The 27312-nt window shown below is 40.1% G+C and overlaps 1 protein-coding gene across 5 annotated transcripts in view; it reads left to right on the forward strand.

Annotated features, from left to right (window-relative positions):
• The window catches only part of plch1 (phospholipase C, eta 1), a 74789-nt gene extending 48434 nt beyond the window's left edge, over positions 1-26355 (forward strand). For 3 of the 5 annotated variants that reach the window (XM_070543580.1, XM_070543581.1, XM_070543578.1), the window contains 15 exons: positions 1059-1230; positions 3911-4018; positions 9992-10147; positions 10805-10867; positions 12643-12737; positions 14033-14130; positions 14219-14398; positions 16571-16678; positions 18059-18183; positions 18359-18443; positions 20138-20284; positions 20604-20683; positions 20807-20866; positions 22310-22697; positions 23516-26355. In XM_070543580.1, coding sequence (XP_070399681.1) covers positions 1059-1230; positions 3911-4018; positions 9992-10147; positions 10805-10867; positions 12643-12737; positions 14033-14130; positions 14219-14398; positions 16571-16678; positions 18059-18183; positions 18359-18443; positions 20138-20284; positions 20604-20683; positions 20807-20866; positions 22310-22697; positions 23516-26205 — 4555 coding nt within the window. In that variant the 3' untranslated portion in view covers positions 26206-26355. Of the gene's footprint in view, positions 1-1058; positions 1231-3910; positions 4019-9991; positions 10148-10804; positions 10868-12642; positions 12738-14032; positions 14131-14218; positions 14399-16570; positions 16679-18058; positions 18184-18358; positions 18444-20137; positions 20285-20603; positions 20684-20806; positions 20867-22309; positions 22698-23107; positions 23136-23515 lie in introns of all 5 variants that reach the window. The other 2 variants (XM_070543583.1, XM_070543579.1) reach the window with 2 other exon arrangements.
• Positions 26356-27312: the final 957 nt, after the last annotated feature.

A 27312-nucleotide genomic window follows, 5' to 3' on the forward strand; every position in this document is an offset into this window, starting at 1 on the left:
CATTCAAAATTCATAAGGCATATTATTTTTTTTACTCATATTTTAAAATGCTGTAAAACTGAAAATTTCCTGTGATTTTAGCTTTGGTCTCTTTTAAGGCTATCCTTTTGAAATCTCAATCTGCTAGAATGAAACTGGTCAAAAATCATATAAATAAATGTTTATTTTAAGGAGAATCATCAAAATCAAGCCTTCACTCTGAAATGTTGCCATTTTCTGAGAGAAAATATCTTTACTAATGTAGAAAACACTCATTAACTCATACCTTGACATATGATGATTTAGTAATCAGTAATAGTGCTGACAGGTGGAACAGAAGAATCAACAGAACATTTTGTCCCTTTTCGCTCCTGATGTACTTCTCACCAACAGTTTCAGTTAGCATTTTATCCCAGTGCTGACTGTTAATGTTATTAATAGCCTCCAGGCAACATTGAAGTGTAGCAATTCTCTGCTCCCTTTGAATAACACACACACACACACACACACACACACACACACACACACACACACACACACACACACACACACACACACACACACACACACACACACACACTGAGCCCCCTCACGGCTTCACATGAAAGATGCGACTGGATGTTTGCCTGTCACAATGAAATGACTGAATCTCTCTCTGTTATCATCTCTTTTGTGTTTGGGGAGAGCAGTCATGTGTGTTTATGTGAGTAGAAGTGTGTGTGTGTGTGTGTGTGTGTGTGTTTTGGAGATCAGAGGTGGAGGTGCGAGTGGGGTTGTGTCCCCCGAGGGGAAGCTGTCAGTCTGACGAACCTGACATTTGAGCAGTGGCGCTGAGTGGCCATGAGTCGTTTCAGTTTTCTGATACACCAGACCTCACATACGTGCTAATAAACACACCACAGGCAGGGAAAGGTGTGTTTGTGCGATTTGGTTAGTCTCTGATGAACACAGGTGAGATGGCATAAACACCCCTAACTCTGCCATCCTTTAGCTGCATTTCTGACAGGATTTATGATTACAAACAACATTATTGGAACTTATTCCAACCTGTCTTTATTTCTCCATCTTCTTATCAAAAGGTTCCCAGTGATTCTCTCCATTGAGAACCACTGTAGCATCCAGCAGCAGAAGAAGATCGCTCAGTATCTGCGAGATATCTTTGGAGACAAACTGGACGTGGGAGATGTTTTGAGCAGAGACTCCAAAACGTTACCAAGTCCCCAGAGCCTGCAAGGAAAGATCCTCATCAAAGTAAGAGAACAAAAACAAAGGACAGTCTCTGTGCCTACTCCACTTTCACCCCTTCCACAGCCCTAATCTGTCACTGCAGGGAAGAAAGAAAAGTCCTTATTATCTGTCAATATCCATCTTCATGTGGTACACAAGGAGTGAGCCAACTGCAGGGCCACTCGTTCCCAAACAGAGATGAAAAGAATATGAGGACAAAACTGGGTCATTGTTTTAATCATAGATGGAGTAGGGGGATGGAAGCCTCCACATCATGTCAGTGACAGATTCTTGGCTTGACTACGCTGTAGTCTTAACAGCCTAATTGGTGACTCCTTTTGGCCTGTCACATTGATGTTTTAATAGCTAGCAGTGGTAACAGCACAAATATTTTCAGCAAATGTTTATATATTCCTCTATGTAATATTCTTTTTAGGTCAAATACTGTATTTTCTTCTAAAACGTGCTTTTTAATATGACAGAAAATCTCAAAACCCACCACATGCATGCCAGTTTTGATGTACACTGCCTGCCCCCCCCCCCAAAAAAAGTTGACTTCCCAAAAACAGGTCACACACTAATGTTTAGTTGGACCACCTTTAGCTTTGATTATGGCCCACATTTGCTGTGGCGTTGTTTTGATAAGCATCTGCAATGTTACAAGATGTATTTCCATCCAGTGTTGCATTAATGTTTTACCAAGATCTTGCATTGATGATGGTAGAGTCTGACCTCTGCGCTAACCCCGGCTTTCCACTGGCCGTGAAAGCGGTTGCGTAACTTAGCGGCGTTCCACCCGCAAGCTCGTTCCCAACCAGGAGCAACTCTGACGCGAAACGGAAGCGAAAGCGATCCACACAGCTGATCCCGTCACGTCACGTAATAACAGGAGAACTACAACGCCACACGGGATTCCGGACGTCCACACATGATAATAAACAAGAAGAATGGCAGCTGCATGCATGAAAAAATGTCTGTGGGGTTATTTTCTGTTCTGTTTACATCATTTAAGAAGTTCAAAGGAAACTTACTGCATGTGGCATTTATTTTGAAAGTTTTCAGATGTTCTACACTGCTTTTGTGTTTGACTTCCTGTCTGGCTCGATCTAAACTGTGGAGTTTAACATGTTTTGGAAGCGTAGCGCATCAAAAATAGACTTGAAACATAATGATGCAATGCCCTTGCTTCTGGGGCGCGTTCAAAACTTCACCCTTCGCTGCCGATGGAAAGGAACTCATCCACTAAAACTGTGGCTAACTGCAACATAGTATGTATCGCGGCCGGTGCGTGACGCTTTGACGTGCAGTGGAAAGAAGGCGTAAGCATTCTCCAGCAAATCCCAAAGAATCTCAATGGGCTTAAGGTCTGGACTCCATTAATGGAATAACCGGGTCATTCATTACATTCAGGTGGTCAGCTGACCTCATTCTTGGAGCACATCCTGTTGCTGAACCTAGACCTGACCAACTGTAGCAAGCCCAGATCATAGCACTGCCCCCACAGGCTGATGTCTGCATCACTTCATCTGCCTCTCATCTTACCCTGATTCACCATCACTCTGGAACAGGGTCCATCTGGACTCATCAGACCAGTTTTTAATAATGCGTTGGACAGTTCTTAACCCAGTTTCACTTCTTTTTTGGTCAGGCGGTGTATTTTATTGTTTAATTTAACAATATGAAAAAAAAAACCTCAAAAGAAATATAAAAACAGCAAATAATACGACTGAAATACAATACGTCCTTGATTGCAGAATTGTCTTGTCAGAGTCTCAAGCTTATCTGTTTTTTACACATGCTGAGCTCTAAAGTGCCAGAAAGACGATCTGTCAGTCATACGAGTGTGCAGAAGTATCAGCTCTTTTTATTGGACCTCACACCTGTGATTCTAGATTCTGTAATCAAACAAAAGCTCAACTTTCAGATCACCTAACCAAGAGAAAGTCTAACATCTTATCAGATTGCCAAATATGATTGTCTTCCTGTGTGGAGTTAAGAGAGTCTACCCTGTAGGGCCCTATCTTGTAAGCCAGATATCTTCAAATGTAAAGAGCATTATTGATTTTCTATGAAGGCCCCTGATCTCTTTTTTCATCTCCCCTCCTGCTCTTTTTAAACAGCCTTTCACCTCTCTATTTCTCCCAACAGACCAGACAGGACACAATACAGAGAGATTTCATCAAGGTTTCTGACAATCGCACGTAGAAAGAAAAGTGACAGTCTGCTAGTGGTTGAAGTGGGGGCAGTGATGTCAACCAGGGAGAGGAGACACGATGTGCTGCAGGAAGCTTTGAGTGTCCAATTTTTATTAGAGGAAGATGCTTAGAAAATCTAGACTCCCACTCACACCCTAAGAATGGTCCACTAATGGGCTTTCAGTGAGCTTCTCAGGGAATCTGCTGCTGTATGTGTTTTTACAAGTGAGCGTCATGTGCCCTCTTATGTGCCTGAGAAAAGGCAGCAATGCCTTTTCAGTCTGCCTGTAACCCCCCCTAAAAAGACAGAGATGAATTTTTATTTGTTGGCTTTGAAAGGATTTCCAACATAATTCCTCATTTTTGGATTATCTTCAAGTTGCAACCTGTGCAGGCTTCAATATGTAAAAAAGGGGACGAGGAGGGGTGGTTGGGTGCTTACTACACATGCATGGTTCAGATATGTGTTTGCTGCTTTGCCTCCACGTTTGTTTCTTGTCTCCATCCAGGGAAAGCGCCTGCCTGCCTATTTGTCTGCAGATGCCGAGGAGGGGGAGGTGTCGGATGATGACAGCGCTGATGAAATTGAGGAAGACTTCAAGCTGAAAAGCAGCAATGTAAGACTGAGGAATGTGGCTGCAAATTTTACACATTCCATAAGTCTCAAATCTGTCCTTTACATACATAGATCAATGCTGATCATGTGTTCTTAGCCTTTACGTGACTGTTGCACACTGCCAACATGAGAAAAACTGGAGATGTGTTTGCATGAATGCGGGTTTGTAAGTAGAATTTCTCAGAATGGTTTAATTAAAACGCTCTTAGAATAAAAACTGATCAACATTGATTGATAACTGATAACAGATAAACATATAACAAATTAACCGGATTCAAAACTGTCAACTTTAAAGGGATACAAGGCAGTTTTGCTTGCTTTTAGCACCCCCTATTGTCTGCTCCTTGCTGTGCATTCGTCATTTTAACACCTCAATAGCAGCTGAAACGTCTCCCAGCCTTCCTAAGTGTCTAGAGGAGTGATTCATCACGCCATCAAGCCAGACAGCAGCGTATGTCAGCTCAATTGTTCCATCAGACTGGACCGGCAACTGTGATGTCATAAGTGCGATATTCTGGCCACAGGGGGCGATAGAGGCTGGATGGCCTTTCACTAACCCTGTAAAGAGTCATTTTAGCACATACTTGCTCAAGAAAATGATTTAAAAATATGAAAAAGTTGCAAAATATCCCTTTAATCAGTTTGAGTTTGACATGCATGCTAAACATGAAAATCATCTTTAACCCTCATCGCCCGCAGTGGCCACCAAAAGAAAATAGACTGGAAAAACCATCATGTCAGACAGAAAAATCTATGTGACACTGTTTGCATTCATGGACTAACCCACCTAACTCACAACTGTGAAAGGCAGTGTTAACTTTCCTGTGAGGAGACAGAAGAGTGCATCTCAGCTAATAGAAGCCAACTGTTAGCATTAGCAAATCAACAACATGGCAGAACAGGTTCAGGTTTGTGTTATTTGTGGGGATTAATCTTCAATAATGCATTTTTTCCCAAGAAAGAAGAGCGAATGAAGGCCGTAGAAGAGTCTTATTGCTGTTAGCCAATCAGAGGCGAGATGTTCACATATAATATTAATGAGTCAGACTTGTAATTCTATTGTTTTCCGTCCGCACTCCTCTGACTAACTTCTGCCTCCTGAAACAGGAGCACAAGAGCATTTTCTGTACAGATTCATTTATAGAGACCACAGAAAAATTATTTAAAGAGCAAGTCAACCCCTACCAGAGTATTACTCCACTCCCACTTCCTGTTGCAACAAATGCTGTTGCCTAGCAGACCGAGAGGACACTAACAAATACACACACACACACAGGCTCATGACGACATTGTAGCATCACATGGTACCAGCTAACGTTCTAGGATACCTCTCAGCCAATAGCGATGGCAGATTTAAATTCAAATGCTGTGCAGAGTTTTTACCTGACAACAGCACAACACTGACAGTTTTAGGCAGAAAATTAAAAAATTAACTAAAATGCACTAAAGTGCAAAACTATTGACTACATGTGTCTGCAGCATGATTAGATACACATTTTATAGTTTATCAGAATAATAAGTTGATTTGGGGGTGACTTGCTCTTTAAGCTGGTGTAGGACTCTTTTAACATAAACTGTAAAATTGAGCTCAAATTAGAAGTTGTGGCAGCTGAGAATTATTCACAACACTTAACTCTGAATGCAACCACATTGTGGGAGATTGTATGAGCTTGCACATATTGTTTTAAATATTAGCCACCCTTTCTCAAACAAAGGATTTTAACTTACTTTAAAACTCATGTCCCAACTTTATCCACAGGTAGAGTATCTCACACTCTTCTTGTTGAAGAATTTCAAAGCAAAACACTCACATACTCTTTTCCATTTGCCCAAACTGGCTAAATAAGCAAAGCAGAAATAGAAAATAATTCAAAAACAAAAAAACAAGCAACAAATTAAAGTTGGCATGAAGCCGGGCAGACGAATTACATTCCTTAAAAGAATGCAGGGACTTTAATTTTTGACTATATTTTGTAATGCCTATTGGAACTCTTCTTTTACAGCAAATTAGCCTTAGCTTTTCATCAAAAATATTCCTATTTTATTTAATTTCAAGTTTTGCAAGATATTTCTTATAGGATTGAGCAGATATGAAAAAGGATGGATGGAACATCCTAATTTCATTGTAAAAAGATTATCTTCTGTGTTCATCCAACAGAGATTCAAAGGTTGACTGCAGAAACAGGTTTAAGACAAGTATTGTTGCTTGTTTTACATTTTAGCCTTTATCTAGGGAAGCCTTTTAGAAAATGCAGTGTGTCACTATCTGTACATCTCTGTAAGAAACCCAAAATGCCCAAAAGGAGTCCGGGGAGCAGAATTAACACACTGCTGCCTTTTTTTTTAAAAACAAGAAGCATCATAAAAAATTTAAGAAAACTTCACCTACACTTTTATTTTAACGTTGCAGCAGAGCTCAAACATGCATTTTGGTAAAAGTGAGCAACCTTTTCTGAACGGGAGGGGGGGGGGGGGGGGGCAATGCCAACAAGAGTCACAGTTGATAAGGGAGAGGAAAACACGGCCACTCTTCTAAATGACGTTACTCTTTATTTCACTATTCCTTTGGTCCCTGGTGGATAAGTTAAGTGGTTCTTGAGAAAAAGCAAATAGGAGACACACTTGGAGAGGCAACCAAACTGTGGAGGATTTCTTTTGTGTCCTAGTACTTCAAAATTGTGCATTGATGACATGACAGTAGTTACTTAATTGGATCTTAATGACATTGTTGTACTCTTTAATGACTTTGGTAATTGGCTTGTAATGTTTGATGTTTTAATAGTTATTGTCATTAAAGGTTTTGGAGCAGCTAATGTTCAGTGACGCTGGTTAAGTTGATGAAATATAGAGAGAGATTTCAAACATGACGGAAAATTACACTTCTGCAGGTTTAAGATGCAGATCACACCTCAGCGCTCCGCGTCAGGTCTCTACGCTTCTCTTTTCTCATTCTTTAGATTTTGTGGTACAGTAGATAGCTGCTAACTGAATTAAAAACAGCAAAAAGCTCATGTTTCCTTACACACTGTTCAGTTTTGAGACCAAATGTGGCACCAAATCTTCACATTTAGCTAGAGGCACGAAGGCGCAGATGCCACTGCAGATGATCATTGCCATTTTGAAAGGGATGTTGGCAGGTTTCTGGGAGGTTTTGTAATAAAGTCATTAAACCATTATGCTTTCACAGCAGTCACTGCGAACATTGCACTAATACACTGATGCACCTTTTACACAAAGGAAATTTGTTTGTTAGGGAAAAAAATAAACATATTCTTTGGTTTGACTAGAAAATTATGCTAATCCATTATTAGAAAATATACGTGTTAAAACTTACAGCTAAATGAAATAGAAAGAGTATATTTGCTTGGCTAAATAAGGTTATTAAGAAATTTTCATGCTGAACACTTGGAATAAAACCTGCGTGCATGCACAGATTTGACCAAATGTTACTCATCCTCTGGGAAACAGCAGCCACATTAGCTTAAGCTGTTATTTGTCATTTTTGAGTGTTACAACCTGTCTAGGAGGGTTCAGGCCACAACATGAAGGTGGATTCCCATTTTCCACAGATCCCAAGTATCACACCACAGTTTGACTTATATACAAGGATTTTATTTACAAGTTTTAAAATAACTAAAAGCGAGGGAGGATAAATATAACTCAGGGTGAACCAATGGCCAAAACAACAAATAAATAATCATCATACCTACAAAATAAAATAGAAAAAGAAATACAACCAAACTTACCTCCCTGATTACAAAAACAGGAGAAAACTGAATGGAGAAATTAAATGGCAGGTTCACCCCTACTTTCCACAAGTTTAACGACAGGTCTTAACACAGCACTCAACACCGGACACTAAGGCCTAGTCCACACGTAGCCGGGTTTTTTAAAAACAAATATCCGCCCCTCCAAAAACTTGCATCCACACCACCTTGTTTAAAAAACAAACTCTGTCCACACATACCCATAAATATGTTGTAAAGGACATGCCAGACCTGTAGGAGGCAGTACTTCCCCCGTTCTTAACCTCGTCCTTCGTCTGTGGTCTTCCGCAAGGAGCAGTAGTTCCGCTTGCAAAAACAAACAAGCAAAAAGCGCTTGGACAATTGATAAAGCGAGCGCAGCTCTGAGGGCATCCATGCTGTCGGCTAATGTAAACACAGGTCGCACACGTGATGTCAGCATTTTTTTGTCGCGGAAAGTGACGTTGCGGACCTTAAAACTCCGGTTTTGTCTGTCCACACGCAGACACCCAAAACGGACAAAACGCAGATCTTCACTTTGGCCGGAGTTTTTAAAAAGATCCGTTTTCGTGTGAAAAAACTCAGTTTTCGTGTGGATGACAGGCCAAAACGTAGAAAAATATCTACGTTTTAGCAGATCCCCGGCTACGTGTGGACAGGGCCTACATGGATGGTGGCAGGTTGGGATGAGCAGAGAATGAGGATCAGCTGCAGGTGGTGTTGACATCCCTCTTAAAGGTCTGCTCCCATCAATTATCCAATCAGGACTCTCTCCAGGCCACTGGCTCACCAATCGGATGTGGGCACCTGCACTAAGAAACATTATGAATACAAAACAAAACAACTTACAACCTTTGGTTGTAACATGAGTTTAACATGCAGGCTGAATGTGAAAAAAGTCTAATGCCACAAATGGTAGAAGAAAATAGACAGGGAAACACTCTGATTGGAAGAGCCTGTCAGCTCTATGTCCCACAGAAAATTTGGGTTCATGGACTGAGCCATCTTGGCTCACGACTGGGGAAGGCTGCGATGTTTTAGAGTCCTGGAGAGAGCGTCTCGGCTAGTAGAAGCTAACTATTAGCAACACCACAACATGGCAGAACTCCATCAGGCTTAAGTTATTTGTGGAGATAAAAACATCAACGTTGTTGAGCAAAGAGTCAGTGGTAGATTTGCTGTTAGCCAATCAGAGGCGAGATGTCCCAAATATTTGAGACATCTAAATAATTTTAAGACTCCAAATCAGGGCGTGTTCTGCTCCTCACTCATCTGGCTAAATTTTACTTCCTGAAACAGGAGCGCCTGAAACAGAGATCGACGCACAAGACATTCATTTATGCTGAAGACCACTAGATGAAAAAATACACACAAACTGTAACAATAGCAACATTAGCAAGCTACATCTGTTTGGCGAGCTCAACACTAGAGCTGTGACGAAGATAAACTACAAAGATGGTGTTAACTTCGGAACGGTGCTTTTTTGAAACGGCTTTGGACAATTGAAACTTGGGCTTTTATTTGAGACATGAGCAGATGGAGGTACTTATGACCTTAATTGTGAAAAAGGATGTATTTGCTTCTTCGATGGTGTTTGGTGGACTGCACCATTCACTGACATCTGTATCCATGAATACTTCACATTCATAGTTGCTCTGATTGGTCCTTGCACTGTCCAATTGAGTACAGAGACAGTTTGAAAAACAACCATAGATTATGTCGGTATGTCTGTGAAGGTTCTCAGTCATCCAGGTCATTGTAGTCTAATGAGCTTTGAAAGAAAAGCGTCTGGACTTCTTTGAGTTGCTTGAAGACGTTTCACCTCTCATCCGAGAGGCTTCTTCAGTTCTAAGGTCAAATGGTGGAGAGTCCACGTCTTCAAGCAACTCAAAGAAGTCCAGATGCTTTTCTTTCAAAGCTCCTTAGACATAGATTATGTCCCATGACTGGGCGGTTTCAATGGTTTGTGGCCAGACCATATATGGACATATAAAGGATTGCTTGCCAGGTTAAGAGACCACGGCATCTGTCTGGAAAAAACAAGTGAACTTGGTCTATTAAAAAACAATTAAAAAGTTATTTGGTGGTTGACAACTCTCCTTGCGAGTTGAGCTTTAGGTTGAGATTTGATTTCTGCATTTTTGCTGGCTACTGATTTCCCTAATCACAATGCATCTGTCCCCCATGTGAGAATAAATACCCTCATTTTCACCCCTTCTCCCACCCAGGGCAATGGCCACCACCAAGTGGAGTCTCACATCAGAAAGAAACTGGACTCTCTTTTGAAAGAGTCTCAGATCGGAGACAAGGAGGATTCTGACAGCTTCAGCATCAGAGCTCTGCTCCGAGCCACGCACCAAGGCCTTCAGAAGAACCTGCGCCAGGTACAGCCCCAAGGCTCTGAGCAGAGTTGTATAGGGGAAGGAGAAAAGCTAGTCTGGGGAACAAGAGGGGAGAGATTTAAAAGCGCAAAAGTAGGGATAAATCTAGGCCATGGTGTTAGTCACGGAGGGGGATGGAGAAAATAAAGTAACTGCTCAGAACAGCATCCAAACCGAACCTCTTCAGGGCGCTCTGAAGGGACTGCTGGCTTTCTGCGTGGTGTTTCATCAGATGAACGTCGAAACAGACCGAGAGCGAATATCTGCAACGTTACTTAATATTTAATTTCACTGCTCTTGATTTATTTTTAGAAGCTTGAGTTTCTTGACAGCCATTTTACTGTAGTGGGTGTAGCGCATCGGGGTTTCCTATCCTCGCTAATCCTTTGTTGGTGATCTCCTTCACCTCATTCTGTCTCCAAAGCTTTATTTCTCCCAAGAGATCCTCGCAGTTGTTTGTCCAATTCCTCGCCCACTACACTCTCCAGCTATGTGCTGCTTTATTGACTGCTGTGAGCTGCAGCTCCTGAGCTTTAGGGGCTAAATGACTCACTGGGTGTCGATGTGGTCGGTATGCCACACACCATGTAAGCCCCCCACATAGGAAAGCAAGCAAACAGGCTCAAACCCACATATAAAAGCTGTTCTCCTGTTTTCTAGAGCTCCAAAGGGGTTCTGAAGAAATCCCACAGCAGGTCTCTGATCACAACTCTTAAACAGAAGGTAAGAGTAAAAAAGTTTTGAAATGTATTTATTGTAGGAGACAATTAGCTTTAGGCAAAGAAAAAAAAACAATACTGTTCTGCTGCATATGTTTAGTGTCTTTGTTGTCAGGATGTCTTAATATAGTAACTGAGTTTTATATGAATTCATTCACATTACCATACTAGGTCCAATTTCATCTTAATCCCTTTTAATCCCAGTTCTTCATTCAGTAAGTAATGTTTTTTGAATCAGGCTGTAAACATGTTTATCTCTAATTGCTGATAGATTGGGAGTGAGTGCATCGGTGGGACTAGATGTTTCTATAATTTCTGTAGTGTCTCGGGCGCTCTTCAAGATCATGAAAGCTTCAAAAGTAGATATGGAAGAAAAAAAAGTCATGATCGGAGGCACTCGAAAAATAATTTGTAATATAAGCCGACGTGTTTCGGTCGCGTGCGACCTTCTTCAGGGCATCGATCGGTCGATCAGTCGATCAAAATCAGTTCAGATTGATCAATCAATTCTCAACAGCCTCTGGCTGTAGATGAACCGTTCTGTTGGGAGTGAGGATCTATCTATCTATCTATCTATCTATCTATCTATCTATCTATCTATCTATCTATCTATCTATCTATCTATCTATCTATCTATCCATCTATCCATCCATCCATCCATCCATCCATCCATCCATCCATCCATCCATCCATCATGTTTCAGCCCCAAATTTAGGTGCTTTTCCAGTAAATGATATTTCTAACGAAGGAGACCGTGTCATGTTTCAGCCCCAAATTTAGGTGCTTTTCCAGTAAATGATATTTCTAACGAAGGAGACCGTGTCCGGGTTGCAGTAAAACTAGTTCTGAAGCTTTCTAGTTTTTATTTGACTCACAAAACATCACTCTTTACCTCCTTCATTTTCCATGTTAGATTTCCACTTACATATTTTATGCCTCTCGTTTAGCATCTTATGCGCCATCCCACGTTGGTGTTTATGGTTGCGTGTCGACTGTATAAAAATATACTTGCATGGATAGATGCATTGTGCTGGCAAGCAGCTTAAACCCCATAATTACTAACTTCATCTACTTCTCTGGTCTACCTCACCTCCAACAGATACTGAGCTTCTCAGACACAAAAGAGAGATTAAAGATGCCTGTCACAGAGGATTCTACATCTCAGATCGCAGCGTTCATCACACAAACTGATCCAGCAAAATAAAAACCTTAGTACTCTAGTAGCTACAGACACATTCTCAACAACCTCTGGCTGTAGATGAACCTTTGTGTTGGGAGCGAAGAGGCGGCATCACATACATGATTGTATATTTAGCACACTTAGGTTAAAGTAATAGTACTGACCTACTCAAGTTTCTATTGGCAGGTTGAACAAATAACATCCACCTGTTGATAGCTCTTTAGGATCTCCCAGTTTGGAGAAATAGAAATTAGTTCTAAAATTATTATGTTAAATTTCATGAGGATTTGCAATGGAAATTAGCATTTTAATCATAATTTCATATTGCTTCAGCCTGAATACTTATGTAACTTAAACTGTAAAGGTTTATAAAACAGCTTTCACATGAACTTCTATGGGATATTTATCATTTAGATACTAGTAATCCACTTTGTACCAAGCCATTAACCCAATCAAACTAATCTGTGCTTCTCCAAACTAAGGTCCTTTAAAGTGCCACTTTAAAAAACAATCTGAGCTCCTTTAAGGCAAAGCACATATAACACTTTTCTGCTTTTGAGGTGTTTATTTGAATATTTCCGTGCTCCTCTTTTGTCCAGAGGCACTCCAAATCCAGGCTGTCATGCCAAAGCGTGGAGAAGGATGAAGACGTCCAGGAGAAGTCTGGGAGGGAAGCTGGAGGACAGTTCAACAGGTAACCTTTGAACAGCTTCACCGCAACACTGACAGCTGACAGGTTTGATGGATGTCAAGAGCAGAGATCAATGCACGGCATCAGTGTTGCTAGGAAGCCAATACGATGTCGTACGCTTGTGTGAAAAGTGTAGTGGATGGGATCAAAGGGTAGAACTCAACCTGACAAAAAAAGGTAATCAATTTCTGTTTGTTTTGGTTAAAAACTTCAATTCTCCCGCTGAAAATGTGTGATCATGCCACGTTTCATTGCTGTTTTTTAATAAATGTTTTTGCAAAGATCAAAATAAAATAAAGTTTCAACAGTAGCGCTTCCTTATCTGGTTTTGTGTAATTATAATTAATAAAATAATGTATTTGGCCTTAAATATAGTGGAATAAAAGATACTTTTCAAAAGTTAAACCGTATAATTATTTTTAAATTGAATTCCGGTGAAATTCACGTTATTTTTATATTGTTTTTTAAACAGAATTTGTCATAAAAACACACAAACTGAACATGTTTTTAACATTGAAAAACATAACCATGTGTGATAACTTCAATATTTCAGAAATGTTTCAATGTCGCACATCCATTTAGTATGTTTACACATGCAAAACATAATTTAGCCCATATGAGATCTGAGTTTTTTGGTTAAAATGTACACCTAAACGTTAGGTTTCACGCGCCACTTTTAAAATTTACATGGTTTCACATGTGATTTACTAATGTGAAGTTCATGTGGGGTTTCTGTGTAAAAGTAGTGTTCATTTGGTTCAAAAAGAACAAAATTAAATGAAATCCCACTGCCATTTGAACATACTGTAGCCCAGTTCTTTTTATAAACCACACTATGTGTGTTTCTATATATGTCCTTCAATCCTTTTTCTGTCTGAGTGAACATTTGGCGGGATTCATGGACGCTCAGCTTTGTTGTCCTAAGTCCATTGTTCTTGCAGTCTCTATTCCTGGTTGTGAATTTATACATGCATGTCCCTGAGAATTGCCAGAAAAGAGATTCCTGCTGACAATTCCTGCAAATGTGACCGACTGTGTCTAAAGTTGTTTGTGCATGTATCTGTGAGTACTGCTGCGCTCCATGGGTTCTGGTCCCTATTAAGCTCTTTGCCTTTGATGCTCTTTCCTGTGGTTTGCAAGCTGCTTCCGACGGACAATCCTAACCTTCCTGCCATATTTTTTCCCCTCTGTAAATGGGTCAATGTGTGTGTGAGAATCAAATGTCACGTTTCACCAGCTTGATGCACCTTTACAAATTGTCATTGTAACTACTGCGCCCATTTCTGGAATTATTTTAGATGTGGACGAAAGAGGAAGACGATGAAACTGAGCAGAGATCTGTCAAACTTGGTAGTGTTCACCAATTCTGTTGCCTCACAGGAGTGTTTAAATGAAGGTGAAACAATAAAACATGCACAATAAGTTCTGCATTTTACCGCTCGGGGGTACTTTTATTTTCCTAATCCAATGTTACTTTTTTTCAGGTACTCCAGGTGATGTTTTGTCATTCAGCGAGACCAGAGCTCAATCTTTGGTCAATCACCGGACCGAACAGTTCCTGGCTTTTAACCAGAGACAGCTGTCACGGATTTATCCCTCAGCCTATCGAATCGACTCGTCTAATTTTAACCCTCAGTTCTACTGGAACGTGGGTTGTCAGTTGGGTAAGGCGTCGCTCTGTCACTGAAAGCTCCTAATAATAAAAAAACTGAGCTGCCTCTGTGCAGTCACATGTCACCCATCAGTCCACATCCTTCACCGGATGTCTCCATTTACATTAAAATGTTTGTATAATTAGCAAAGAGTTCACCTCGTGTACAAAAGTCCCGAGTTATTTCCATTGTGTGAGGAGGTAAAGATCTGAATCCAGGATCAGGCAGAGAGACAATATTACACTTTTAATCGAAACAAAAGGCACCACAGTAGCAGGTCATCTTTCAGCACAAGTCCTAATGACAACGCAGCAAACAGCGCTAAAAGAAAATTTGATCTTGGCACGATTAGACAGAAACGTAGCCAAGTCTGAGGCTGAATGTGAAAAAGAAAAATTATATCAAAGTAAGAAGGTGGAAGGTGATGGAGATGTGTTGGTTAAATACTGAAATCAGGCAAAGAAAGACAGAAAAAGCCCATAAATAAGTCTACAAAATGAGATAGAAAATAAAACAAAAACAACATAAAAGAATATTACAAAACTACATTTGTTCGTTTTACATTCAGCTTTTGAAAACTGATTTTGACAACCTGTTTGGAGCATTTTTAGTAGCATTGATAATACGATAAAATATTGGTGCAGAGGATTACAATTTGATGTTATTTTAAATTTAGTCACAATACCGTTTTGACCTGATTTGATTTAGGATCCACCAATCGATATGAAACAATATTGCAAAAGATTGAACACAATCATTTCCCAGGGGAAAGACAAATTCTTCTGTTCTCTGGCTGCTTGCCTCTTCATTCAAAACCTTTGGTGATGTACAGCAACAGGTGGAAAATGGCATATTAGCAGAACTTCAAAATAAAGCATTTTTTTTAAATAAAAATGCATTTGATAAATAGTTATTCTATCAATTTTTTCATTTTGAGTCAATGACCATATAATTAATCTACTGTCACACTTATAGGTGTAAGGCGCAAAATTTCACTTATTTCAGCAATTCAGCTTAAAGCTGTTATAACAAATCTGCAAACAAGCAAGGTTTTGAACGCAAACACGATCATGGAACACTCACCCCTCCCCTCAGAAGTCATCCCTGAGACGCTTCTGCCAGAACCGGAAACCCACGATGCCAGATGAAACGAGGGTGCTAAACACCAGTCGCCATTTTCTACGTTTAAATATCGTTTGTTGTCCGTGACTTCAAATGGTGTTTTTTTTTGGGGGGGGGGGGGGGGGACTTTGGTAATTTCTGGTAGTTTCTCCTTCTCTGATATTACTGAGCGGAGAACCTCTCACACCATTGGTGTTCTGTTGCTAAATGCGTGAGCGCGTAATCGGTAGAGGACCCAGAGAAGTGCTGAAGTGTGGCAGTTTGGTGAGACCCAATAACTGGATGGTCCAATGGTTGCTTTCAGTCTGAAACATGTTATTGGAGGAGGTTTTTAGACAAATGTGAGAAAACCATTAATTTTTTCTTCAAACACGGTTTGACCGTTTGTGGATTATTAGATGTCTACAGGATCGGGAACATTTTTTTTCAGTGATGATAATCATGCTTGCACATTTGCTCCTGAATTCGAAATGAGCTTAACTAAATAAATTGTATCCCTGTAACAAATGAGCAGTTTTTAAAAAACTTAAAATGTGCATTTCTCTCCTTGGCTGGTTTTCAAAACTCCAAGTCCTAATTCCGTATTTAAGATACAGAAAGTGTTTTCATGAAACATGACGGTAGCGTGTGCGATGGTTTCAGTCTAACGACAAGCAATGCATAAACAAACAGGAACCTCCAGCTAAAGCGTTACATTGTTTTTATTTAACCATCACATCAGCAGGTTTCTTACAACAGAACAAAATAATAGGATGAAGCAATGTTGTTGTTTTTTTAATGTAGTGCCCTTCAGGGGTTTTCCTCATTTGCATAATCAACTATTTATATCATGAATTTGAGCTGGAGTTTACATTTAAAGATGTGAATGTAATAACTGAGCATGAGCTCATGCCTTTTAAAATGTGCTAACAAGTCGTTTGTTTAGATTTTGAGTGTCAGTATTAACTAATACTACAAGTATGATCAAGGTAAACTAAATCGGAAGGATCTTGTTAATAGAATTTCTGAAAACAGTTTTTGGAAATAATGACAAAATTCTTCTGGTTTTTTATTTTTTTCCAGTGGCACTAAATTATCAGACAGAGGGACGGATGATGCAGCTCAACAGATCCAAGTTTATGGTGAACGGAGGCATTGGCTACGTCCTCAAACCTCCACCAATGTGTAAAGGTACACAAATAAACAGACGTGCATCAAATGTAGAATTACAGTAAAGATTTAGAATGTTTCTAATAAATTAGTGATGCTCAAAGAACAAGAGGATGTAGCTGTTATTTTGTAAACTTTAGTCACAAACAGTGTTAGGTACGTTTGCAGTTTGATGTATCGAGTCATTAGGAACACAAATTGAGCCAAAATGTGTGTGATGTGTCTCGTTTCAAATTGTAACAAATCTAAAACGAATCTAAATAACTTTTGAGTGGGACATGTTTTATTCTGAATTATTTGGTCATTTTTCTCTAATTAATTTGAGTGTGACATTTTTTTCTGCACAGTGATAAGCTCCAAACTGTTTGGAGCTGACTTTAAAGAGGTCCTTTACTGAGAAACCAGTTTTTACTTATTTTTGCAAGTAATCAGTCACTCTGAGTTTTTAATGCAGGCTAAACATGAAAACAATCTTCTGCACCTATCTCCTGCATTAGCTTCTGATAGAAAATAGACGGTGACAGTCTAGGATTAGAAAAGCCTGACTTAACTGTCACCTAACGGTCATGGACTCACCCATCTTGACGCGACGGGGAAGGCTGTTGTTGGTTTAGCACTTGGGAAACAGCAGTGAACATCTGAGCTAGTAGAAGCTAACCGTTAGCATTAGCAACTCCACAACATGGCAGAACTCCTTCAGGCTTGTGTTTCACATGGAGATAAAACATCCACATTGCAGAGCAAATGGAGTCAATGGTAGAGTCATGTTGCTGTTAGCCGATCAGAGGCAAGATGTCCGAACATCGGGAAATAAAACTCCAGATTCTGCCGTCTAAATCTCTCCTCTGATTTGGATATCTTCTAGTTCCTGAAACGAGCACCAGATTATGACCTGAGTACGACTTCAAAAACAATTATTTCTACTAGAGACCACTGCAAATGTATTAGAAATATGAGTTAAGGACCTCTTTGGGCATTAAAATTTTCTTTCATAAGACATTTGCTGGTGTCTTTACTAAACTGACCTTCAATGCTTCACACTATCAGATATAGACAAAATGAAACCTAATCTGTAATTCAAAAGCTATTTGGTTTTTATTTGAAAGTGTCTTTTTTGTAGGGCAGAATAGACAAAACAAAGACATGTTTAACCTGTCTTTATTTTTGAATATGGTTTTCCACGTTAGATTGCATCTGGAAAACATTCTTTAATGTCATTTAAACCTCTTATTTTGTGTGTTTTGCATTTTCAGCTGCAGATAGACCTGATCAACGTTTGACCATCTTAAATTACAATTAAACATACCAATAAAAGCAGACATCGCAGCAAGAGGCCCTGAATGATGGGATTAACCAATGACAATAATTGAAGTAGCTGTTCTTGTCTTTTACTCCCTCTAGGCTCATTCAACCCATTCAGTGATGACCCACTTCCAGCTTACCCCAAGAAGCAGCTCATTCTCAAGATCATTAGTGGACAGCAGCTGCCGAAACCACCAGACTCTATGCTGGGGGATCGAGGGGAGGTAAAAACACACCAAAGCACAAACTCAGTGTTCTCACACTCCCCATCTGTTGTTTTTCCACACACGTTTCTATACATATTGATAGCCCAGAAATATTTAGCATGCTTGCAGCGGAAAAATATCCAGTATCGTTGCTGAATTCCCATTAAATCCCGTCTATGCTCTCCTGTAATAGATTATTGATCCATTCGTTGAAGTGGAGATCATCGGTTTGCCAGTCGACTGCTGCAAGGAACAGACACGAGTTGTTGATGACAACGGTTAGACACACACACACACGCACACACACACACACACACACACACACACACACACACACACACACACACACACACACACACACACACACACACACACACACACACACACACACACACACACACTTAACTGTTTATGTGACTTTGTCACAACTGTCATGTTCTTGTAAGACTTGACCTCACATTTTAACAAAAATTACTTAGTTGTATGTTCTTTCACCAAACAGCATATATACAAAAGGCACCATGTTTCAAAGCCACATCATGTGTACTGTATTTGTCTCTGGGTTGTGGAGCGATGCAAAGATTGAAAGTCAGATGAATTAATTAGAAACACAAAGGAAGCAGAATGAAATAATCTGCTGTGTGACCCCTAAGATGGGTGAAGAGCCAATTTTTTCAACAGTCCATCGAACGCAAAGGATGGTGCTTGTCTGTGATAGGTTGGCCCAACAACAGCCCAAGATCATTTCCAGCTTGATGGCGCTGCCTCTTTCGCTCCTGCTGAATTCTTTGCAGAAGCCAGATGCAACACTCTACACTCCCAACCCTGCTCTGGGACAACCTGACAATGCCCCCCCCCCCCCCCCCCCTCTCTCCGTCAGAGATTCCCCGACAGAGAATAAGATGGGGAGGGTGGGGGATTCAAAAAGTTATATGTATCCTGGGGAGGTGCATCACAGAGAATCATTGACAAACACTGCTCTACATCAGTCGTCATTGTTTCTTGGATAACAACATTATGACATCACACAAATGACGGCTGTTGTTAGCTAGCAGGCTAATGCGGAGCTTCCTTTCTTGCTCACGCACAGCAACTATGTGAATTGATAGACCACACCTTATCTCCACAAAACCTTAACATACCTATTCTGCTAGTAAGCCAATACTGAGCTAACGCGTCATCTCACCCGAGTGAAAATGTATTTTAAACTGGACAGCGAAGGCAACAGCCACTTGTAATGTGTGCAAAGGGGGCATTTAATGTGGTGGAAAAGAGAGCTGTATGATGCGCTGCCTTAAAAACAAAAATATTCTTTTGGGTTTTCCCTTCAGGGTTCCCCACATCGTCTGTCTCCATTAAGTCCCAGTCTGCCACTAATGCCCCCAGTTCATGTGGTAATTCGGACAAAAACACAGTCAGCTGACACTGAAAGATACATTAATAGACAAAGAAAAATTCTCAACGGACAGACAAATGTCAGGTTTTGCCGTCACCTGGAGCTGCAGTATGAGGTGCTGTGCAAGAAAAAGTGAGCCTGCTAGCTGTGGCATGCTTGCCTCAGTGCAGGAAAATGCATCGCTCAGTACAGCTTCATACTGTTTAAACATTGTCCAACAAGAGATAGTACATAGAAATCTTCAATTTTTGAAGATTTGACGAAGTTGGCCGTGACCCCGTCCGTTTGCAACGCAAAAGGAGCTTTGTTTAAAAGTAACTGAAAGGTGATGGGCCAGACATATTTCTTTGTGGGGTTACGACCTTTAATTTGTTTTTTCATATAGTCAGACTTTATTTCAGACTTCTTTGTACAGAGAAAAAAAAACATTTGGTCCTGAAAACAAAACAATTTAAGACAATCCAAAAACTTTCTTCTGCTGTTTCTGTTGATATCACAGGGCATTTTCCAGGGAGGTAAAATGCCAACAATTTAGATGCTTTGTATTAAAAACAAACTTGTTTTCACTGCATTTAGGTTTTAATCCAGTGTGGGAGGAAACTTTGTCCTTCACACTTCACATGGCTGAGCTGGCGCTTGTACGTTTCCTCGTCTGGGACCATGATCCTATTGGACGAGACTTCATTGGTCAACGAACTGTTGCCTTCAGCAGCTTGATGCCAGGTCTGCAGCATCTCTGTGTTTTCAGTTTTTGTTTTTGATCAGACACCTTTTGTAAGTAAATGGTACCATTAGAGTAGTAAATTTACATCTTTAAGTCATAGTTTTGCCGCAGCTGTATTATTTTGTGAATCATAATGATGTGACTAATTTATAATAAAAAACACATGGTTTAGCTAAATTTCATTTTATTTATTAATTTGAGTAGACCATTAAGTCCTGATTCCCCTTCCTGAGGCAGCCATTACACAATCAACAGTCTGATGACAGCTTTTTCAAAGCTCTGGCTCAAACTCTGTCATCCTTCATCTTTTAACAACAGGTTACAGACATGTTTACTTGGAGGGACTGACTGAGGCTTCCATCTTTGTGCATGTGTCAGTGCATGATGTTTATGGGAAGGTAAGTGCCCAGTAGTCCAATATTTGATGTAACATACTTTTGTTAGCCTCTATTGTCAAAAATGCCTTTCTCTCAACACATCAGTCGATTGAGGCTCTACCCCTCCCATTTTTGTCTCTCTAGTGGAGCCCTCTTGTCTTGAATCCCAGCTTTACCATAATGCACTTTTTAGGAGCTCACAAGGTATACTGAGACCCTGGGCTCTTTGTTGTGCTGCATGAAAAAAAGCAATGCTTGACACAGATGTGCTGTTTTTGTCCAGCCTTTCATTTTGGAACATTTGTACACATTATGCTTGCAATGATTATACATATTTTGTCTTGAGATCATAAAAATGGTAACAGTTTAAGCTTGCATGATCAAAGAAATAACAGCATCTTGTTTGCTGTGCTGACAACAGGGGTGACGATGCCATCTACTGGTAATGTTTAAAAATGCATGCAGGTGTTTCATTTAGTTGAAAATCAGAATCAAAACATGCGATGTGTATGGGATTAGATTTGTGCCAATAGGATCAAGAAAAACACTTTGGAGAGCAAACAAATTTTAAGATATTGAGAGAAAAAACATTTGTTTCAAAAGAAAAACTTACGATCTGAATCAGATTCTTAAAATGATCAAGAAAAAAACTTTGACGGTCAAACACAAATTAAAAAATTGACAGAACAAAAATATTGACTAAAGGAAAAATATGTTTCAAAAGTAAAACTTACTATCTGAATCAACTTCTTAAAATGAGTAACAAAGTATGTTTCCTTTTTCAGTTTGCCTCTATGTGTTTTTGTTATCAATTTCCTTAGTTTCGTTCTCAAACATTGTTTAAGATGAGTTTTTAATACGTTTCTCTGGAACAATAGACCGTTGTCCTGAGGCTAGCACAATGGCTTGCTTAGCAGCTAGCTAGTGAGCTAACGTCTGGTTAAAACCAACTTAAAAAGTGGCTTAACTTACAGATTAACTAAGAAAAGATAAAATATATTATCAATACTCACTTTAGATCCTCAGTAGACACCACAGACAGCAGAAATAACGTGTTTGGGGCTCAAAATTCATGTTGTTGACCAGGTGGAAAAAAATGTCTTGGAGGCTATACATCACTTCCGGGTCACTGAACTGTCACTCAAGAGAAACCACTGTCCTATGGGAGAGGACTTCTCAGAAGTCCCACCCACCCGAAAGGGTTGTGTCAGAATTGCAACCAAAAACTCAGGGATTGCAAAGGAGAAAGCCAGACAGTGTAAGTGCAAATCTGGTAGTGAGAGCAAAGCTGTGAGCAGTGGGAACAAAACTAAGGAAATTGATAACAAAAACACATAGAGGCAAACAGAAAAAGGAAACATACTTTGTTACTCATTTAAAGAAGTTAATTCAGATCGTAAGTTTTTCTTTTGAAACAATTTTTTTTCTCTCAATGTCTTAATATTTGTTTGATCTTCAAAGTGTTTTTTTTTTATCCTATTGGCACAAATCTAATCCGATAGATGTGTTTTTATTGTTCCCATGGTTTACATAACACATTGGTTTAACATCATCCGCTGTGGAAAATTTGTGTTCAACATGCCAAAAAACCTCCCTGGTTTACAGTTTATTCCTCATTTCAACTGATTTTTTATTTCCTCCCGTCAGAGTAATCAACTGCGGGGCATTCGTGGTTTCTTCAATCGCTCTTCCAAGTCCTCTGTGGACACAAACTCCAGTTGTCTTCGAAAGCGATCCCTCAGCGATCACCTCCTGCGCCGCACAGCCAGCGCCCCGGCGAAAGGACGCAAGAAAACGAAGATGATGCTGTCAGAGTCAGTGGCCTCTATATCTGATCATAAGAACAGTTCTGGTGCAGGCGCAGGTGGAGAGGAAGTGTCAGGAAGGGAAGGAGGGGCGGAGAAGCCTCTCCAGCCTAGAGCGCCACTTATCCACAGGCCCATCTCCATGCCGTTAGACAGGCTTCTGCAGGGGCAACTGTCCATCTGCTCTCCAGACAAGGAACAGCATGATGTGGGGGCAGACACTCTCATTGGTAAGGATATTTCATTATATTTTACTAAGTGAACAGAAATATTGTCAAATGACAGATTTCAGAAATATTGTCAAATAAAATACGAAATAAATAAAAATAATTTAATATGAATAGCATAAAAAAGTTTTTCTCTGGAAATATTTTGTTCATTTTGTTATATGAATGAAAAAAAAGGCTTTTGCTTCTGAAAAGTTGACTGAAGTCACATATTTTAACCACATCATTTAGTCTCAGATGCTTTGCATCCTAATGAATCCAGGCTGTATTCTCATTTCTCTTCGTTTCTTTCTCCGGCTACAGCAAATTAAAGCTCACGCACAGCAACTATGTGAATTGATAGACCACACCTAATCTCCACAAAACCTTAACATACCTTTTCTGTCCCATCTTCATTTGTTGTTTCTTCATAGTTGAGAACTGACTAGGATATTTCTGCAGGTAATTTAAAATACCCGTTGTCTTAAAGCTGCATTGTTTACAGACATACAAGTATTCACCCAGTGTATTTTATTTTAAAATGGTCTGATATATATATAAATATCTATATATTGATGTGCCATTTGCTTCCATTTGACCATCTATATCCTTATGAGATTTGCAAACATTAAACCTTTTTTTGTTTCAATCTCAACAGCCCCATTTTCCAGCTTCCACTTCACAGTTGTTCTTGGTGATCCATTTGTGTGTGTGTGTGTGTGTGCTGTATTGTTATTGCCTTGTATTGGTTGACCCGTTAAATGTTGTCCTTCAGATTTTTTTTGTTTTGTACTATATTACAATATTTCATCACCCTGTTGTTGATTTGCTTGTGCCCCCAGGAGCTTGCCCATTCGACAGGGTCAGATCTTCCTCTGTGGACCTTCTCATCGAATCGTCATTCCCCGATGAATCGAGCACATCTCCCACTTCAAAGACACTCAGAATAAAAGAGTTTGATCAATCAGGGGAAGCATCTTACTTAGTTATTGGTTGCGAAGATGTAAAAAAAGAGGACATCTATGTAAATTATCAGTCAATGCCCATCAAAACAAAAATGCACTTAACAGAAATGGAGAAAAAACATTCAGCAACACTTTCAGCGAACAGTCAGGTGGTGTCCGATCGACCAGAAACCTCATTTAACAATACAGCATTCACAGCTGCACCTTCAATCTCATCGTCCTCTTCCTCCTCCCACACCCCCTCATCTGCAGCACCTGTTTCTCCTGTCAGAATGAGCTATGGTCTAAAGAGTCCAAGCTCTTTGCACGATAGCACAGTTTCTAGACTCATTGATGCTGTTTCTTTGGGCACTGAACAAGACACATGCCGCTCCATTTCAGCTCTAATTGATCAGTTTGAAAGCACAGCTAACGAAAACAGTCTAACAACATCAGCACATGATACCACCCCTTTCCAAACATCAAGCTCCTGGTTCAACGGTCCTAAAACAATGGGAGATTTAAGGTCTCCTCTCACAATCAACACAGCATCTCCTAAAAAGAAACTCTCGATGAGTCCCCAAAAGATAACCCAAGAAATAAATCACATGAACAATGGGATTTGTTCCTCTCAGAAGATTTCCCAAGCAAACGCAAGTACTTCAGCCCTCGTCTCAAGCCCAGAAACAACAGAGATTGAGGAGGTCTACACTATTCTGGATGAGGAGGTTCTGTTGCCTGTGTCCATGTACAACCTTAGAAAGCAGACAGTACAAATTCAGACAGATAGTACAGGCGTCTCATCTTCAAACTGTTTAAGATCCACTCCAACAAAGGCAGATCAGAATTTAGTGGGATGGAATGGTGTGGACAGACAGTGGAGTCAAAGAAAAGAACCCGAGGACATTGAGGAACGGGTGTATGAGGAGGTGAATGATCACCCAACCGTAGAACCTATAAGAAATCAGGGTACTCCCAAAAGGTTCTCAAGCCCCAGCTCTAACAACCGCTTACAGATTTTCCAGCATTCGACAAGAAGAGTTTATAGAGAGGTTGAATTAAATGTTGATGAGGATCCATTGGAAATCATACCAACATTGCCTAAATGCAGCAACCACTGGGAGGGACTTACAAGTCCAGACAATCATGAGGCCATTTACCAGAACCATGAATCCACTCCCATTCACTCTCAACAAAAACAACCATATTCATATTCTCAATCACAGTACCCAACACGATCATCTCATACCTCATTCTCACAGGCACATTCTCCAATTAGTCAACCATTACACCAGCTGTCCAATCCCCATCAGCAACAGAGCGACTTCCACCCTCCAGGTCAACACAAACACATTGACCCTGGGCCTTCCAGGTCAAGTCCATTGCATCCGAACAGCTACCCAATGTGTCACAGCAATTTTGATACCACTAACAACACCAGAGACTTAAAGATGTCCTACGTTCAACAAAGGAGCTTTAGTGGCAGTGAGATATTTAACAAATCTCCACAAGACAGGGAAGGAAACAAGCATACAAACACTGAAAAAGCTGGATGCTTTTACAATGGTTTTTCTTCTGTTGAAAGCCTTCCTAGTGCTGTGCCTGCCAACATTTCCAGAGGCAGAGGTCCATGTTACCCATCTTACAAATGTGAAACATTTTACAGCCAGATGGACCATGGTTGCATTACGCCCTCTTCTGATTCTTCAGCCTCTCAAAACATCCAACCACAAAACCAACATCAAACAAAGTTAAGTTTACCTAAACAGTTAGGGAAGCATGAGCCTCAACAAATTAATAACAAACTCTGCCTTGAAACTAAAGCTCCTCTGCAATCAGATTTGGAGCCTCCATCTACTTATGTCCACTCTTCTACAACAAAATCCACCGCCCACAGCCCATGCAAGTCTAAGTCCCTTGGAGACCTGACATCTGAGGACATATCCTGCAACTTTCAGAGCAAATACCACATTATTAGTCGCAGTTTTATCACTTCTCATATGAGGAAGCAAAAGCACAAAGAAACAACAGGGGAAGCCGCCCCTCATTCACTGTCGATGGATCCACTTACAGAACAGCTACGCAAGCTGGTAAGTCTGGAGGCAGATGATGGAGTCAGAGAAAACCCTAAGTTTCAACAGGAAGATAAACCCCAAGCATCAAGTTCATCTTCAATTGTTCCCAGAGACCTGGATGATTCCCCACCAGTCCTCACCCGTCGCCTATCTTCCCGAAGCCAAAGTCGAGTGCGCCACATCAACAGTCGTGCCCGTGAGAGGCAGCAGGAAGCTCTGAAATCAAACACAGGAGTGGTGATTGATAGCACTGCCAACATTGGTGGGGTGGTATGGAGGAATAAACCAGCCCTACAGAATCTGCCACCCAACAGACACTCTACTGGTTCTTACATAGCAGGCTACCTTGGTGAGCTGGAAGACAGAGGACTTCCTGAAGGAGCCTGCACATCTCTACGTTATGGTAACAGGGACAATCTTGGAGATCTGTACTATACAGATGATTCTCTTCCACCTATAAACACTTCACATTCATCCTCTGAACCTGAAGTTTACTTTCTTCTTAGGTTGTAATTGTTACCAGAACTTGGTTATGGAGCTAAGGAGTTATACTTGATTCGGTTCAGTGAAACCAAAAGCCAGATGACCAATGAAATGAAACCTTGCACTTGTCTGTCGACATGTTTCTTGACATTCCTCTCTTTAAGACTTATGAAAATATCATTCTGGGCAGTTTCTAGTCAGTACAATAAACAGTAAGTGAAACACTACATATAACAATACATGGTTGGACCCAACAGCATGAAATTACCTGTATGAAATGTTCACTTTCCAGTAGAGAATGGTCTTGTTGACTGTGTATTGTCCCTAATCTGCTTATGTGTAAATGTTTTTAGGGAGATGTGAGTCCCCCCAAATGGCTTCCTAGACTGATTGTACAGACTGTTGTTATCTTTGTCACTGTGTTGTATCGTCCAATCTATGTACAATGACTTTGAAGCAAAAAAAAAAAAAGATAAAGCAGAGGAGGGATGCCTTTCTTTGCATCATTTGAATGTGTAGTATAAACAAAAGGCTAATTTCAATAGATGCGATCCATCTCTTCAAATATCCGACGTAAGTCTTCCTTCTCTTTTTAGTGGTACTTCCTTATTTGTGTAATGTGTACATTTTCCTGATATGATTTGTCATGTGAGATGGGTTTTAGCTAAGAACCAGTTTGAACTATACATCTATGTTTGTGCATGTTACATGTGAACATGTCAAGCATGACTATGCACCAGTTTATACAATAGATGTTGGATTATCTGAACACATTTGCACAGAACAGAGGTCAGAGGCTTGTTTGCATTGGGTGCAATACAGTACATGAACATGTGCTTGGACTTGTTGCTCTTTGAATGACTTGTGAAGTTTGATGGTTACATTTGAAGAGAAATTGGAATTTAAAGGTTTTTATTTTTATAATTACTTTGATACAGACAGCAAAAATGAGCTCTTGTCATTTCGGGCTGTTTTGTTTTGTATAACTTGGTGGATGGAACAAAGATGGTGAAAACTAAGTTAAGCCAAGGAAAGAAGAATAAATGAGATGTAGGTTTGTTTTTAAACAATTGCTTCAGTATTACACCATTGTTTTTCTTTTTATTGCCGCTCATTGGAAAAATGTGAGCCTTTTTC

Source organism: Nothobranchius furzeri, chromosome 13 (assembly GCF_043380555.1).
Source record: "Nothobranchius furzeri strain GRZ-AD chromosome 13, NfurGRZ-RIMD1, whole genome shotgun sequence".
In the NCBI taxonomy this organism is placed as follows: domain Eukaryota; kingdom Metazoa; phylum Chordata; class Actinopteri; order Cyprinodontiformes; family Nothobranchiidae; genus Nothobranchius; species Nothobranchius furzeri.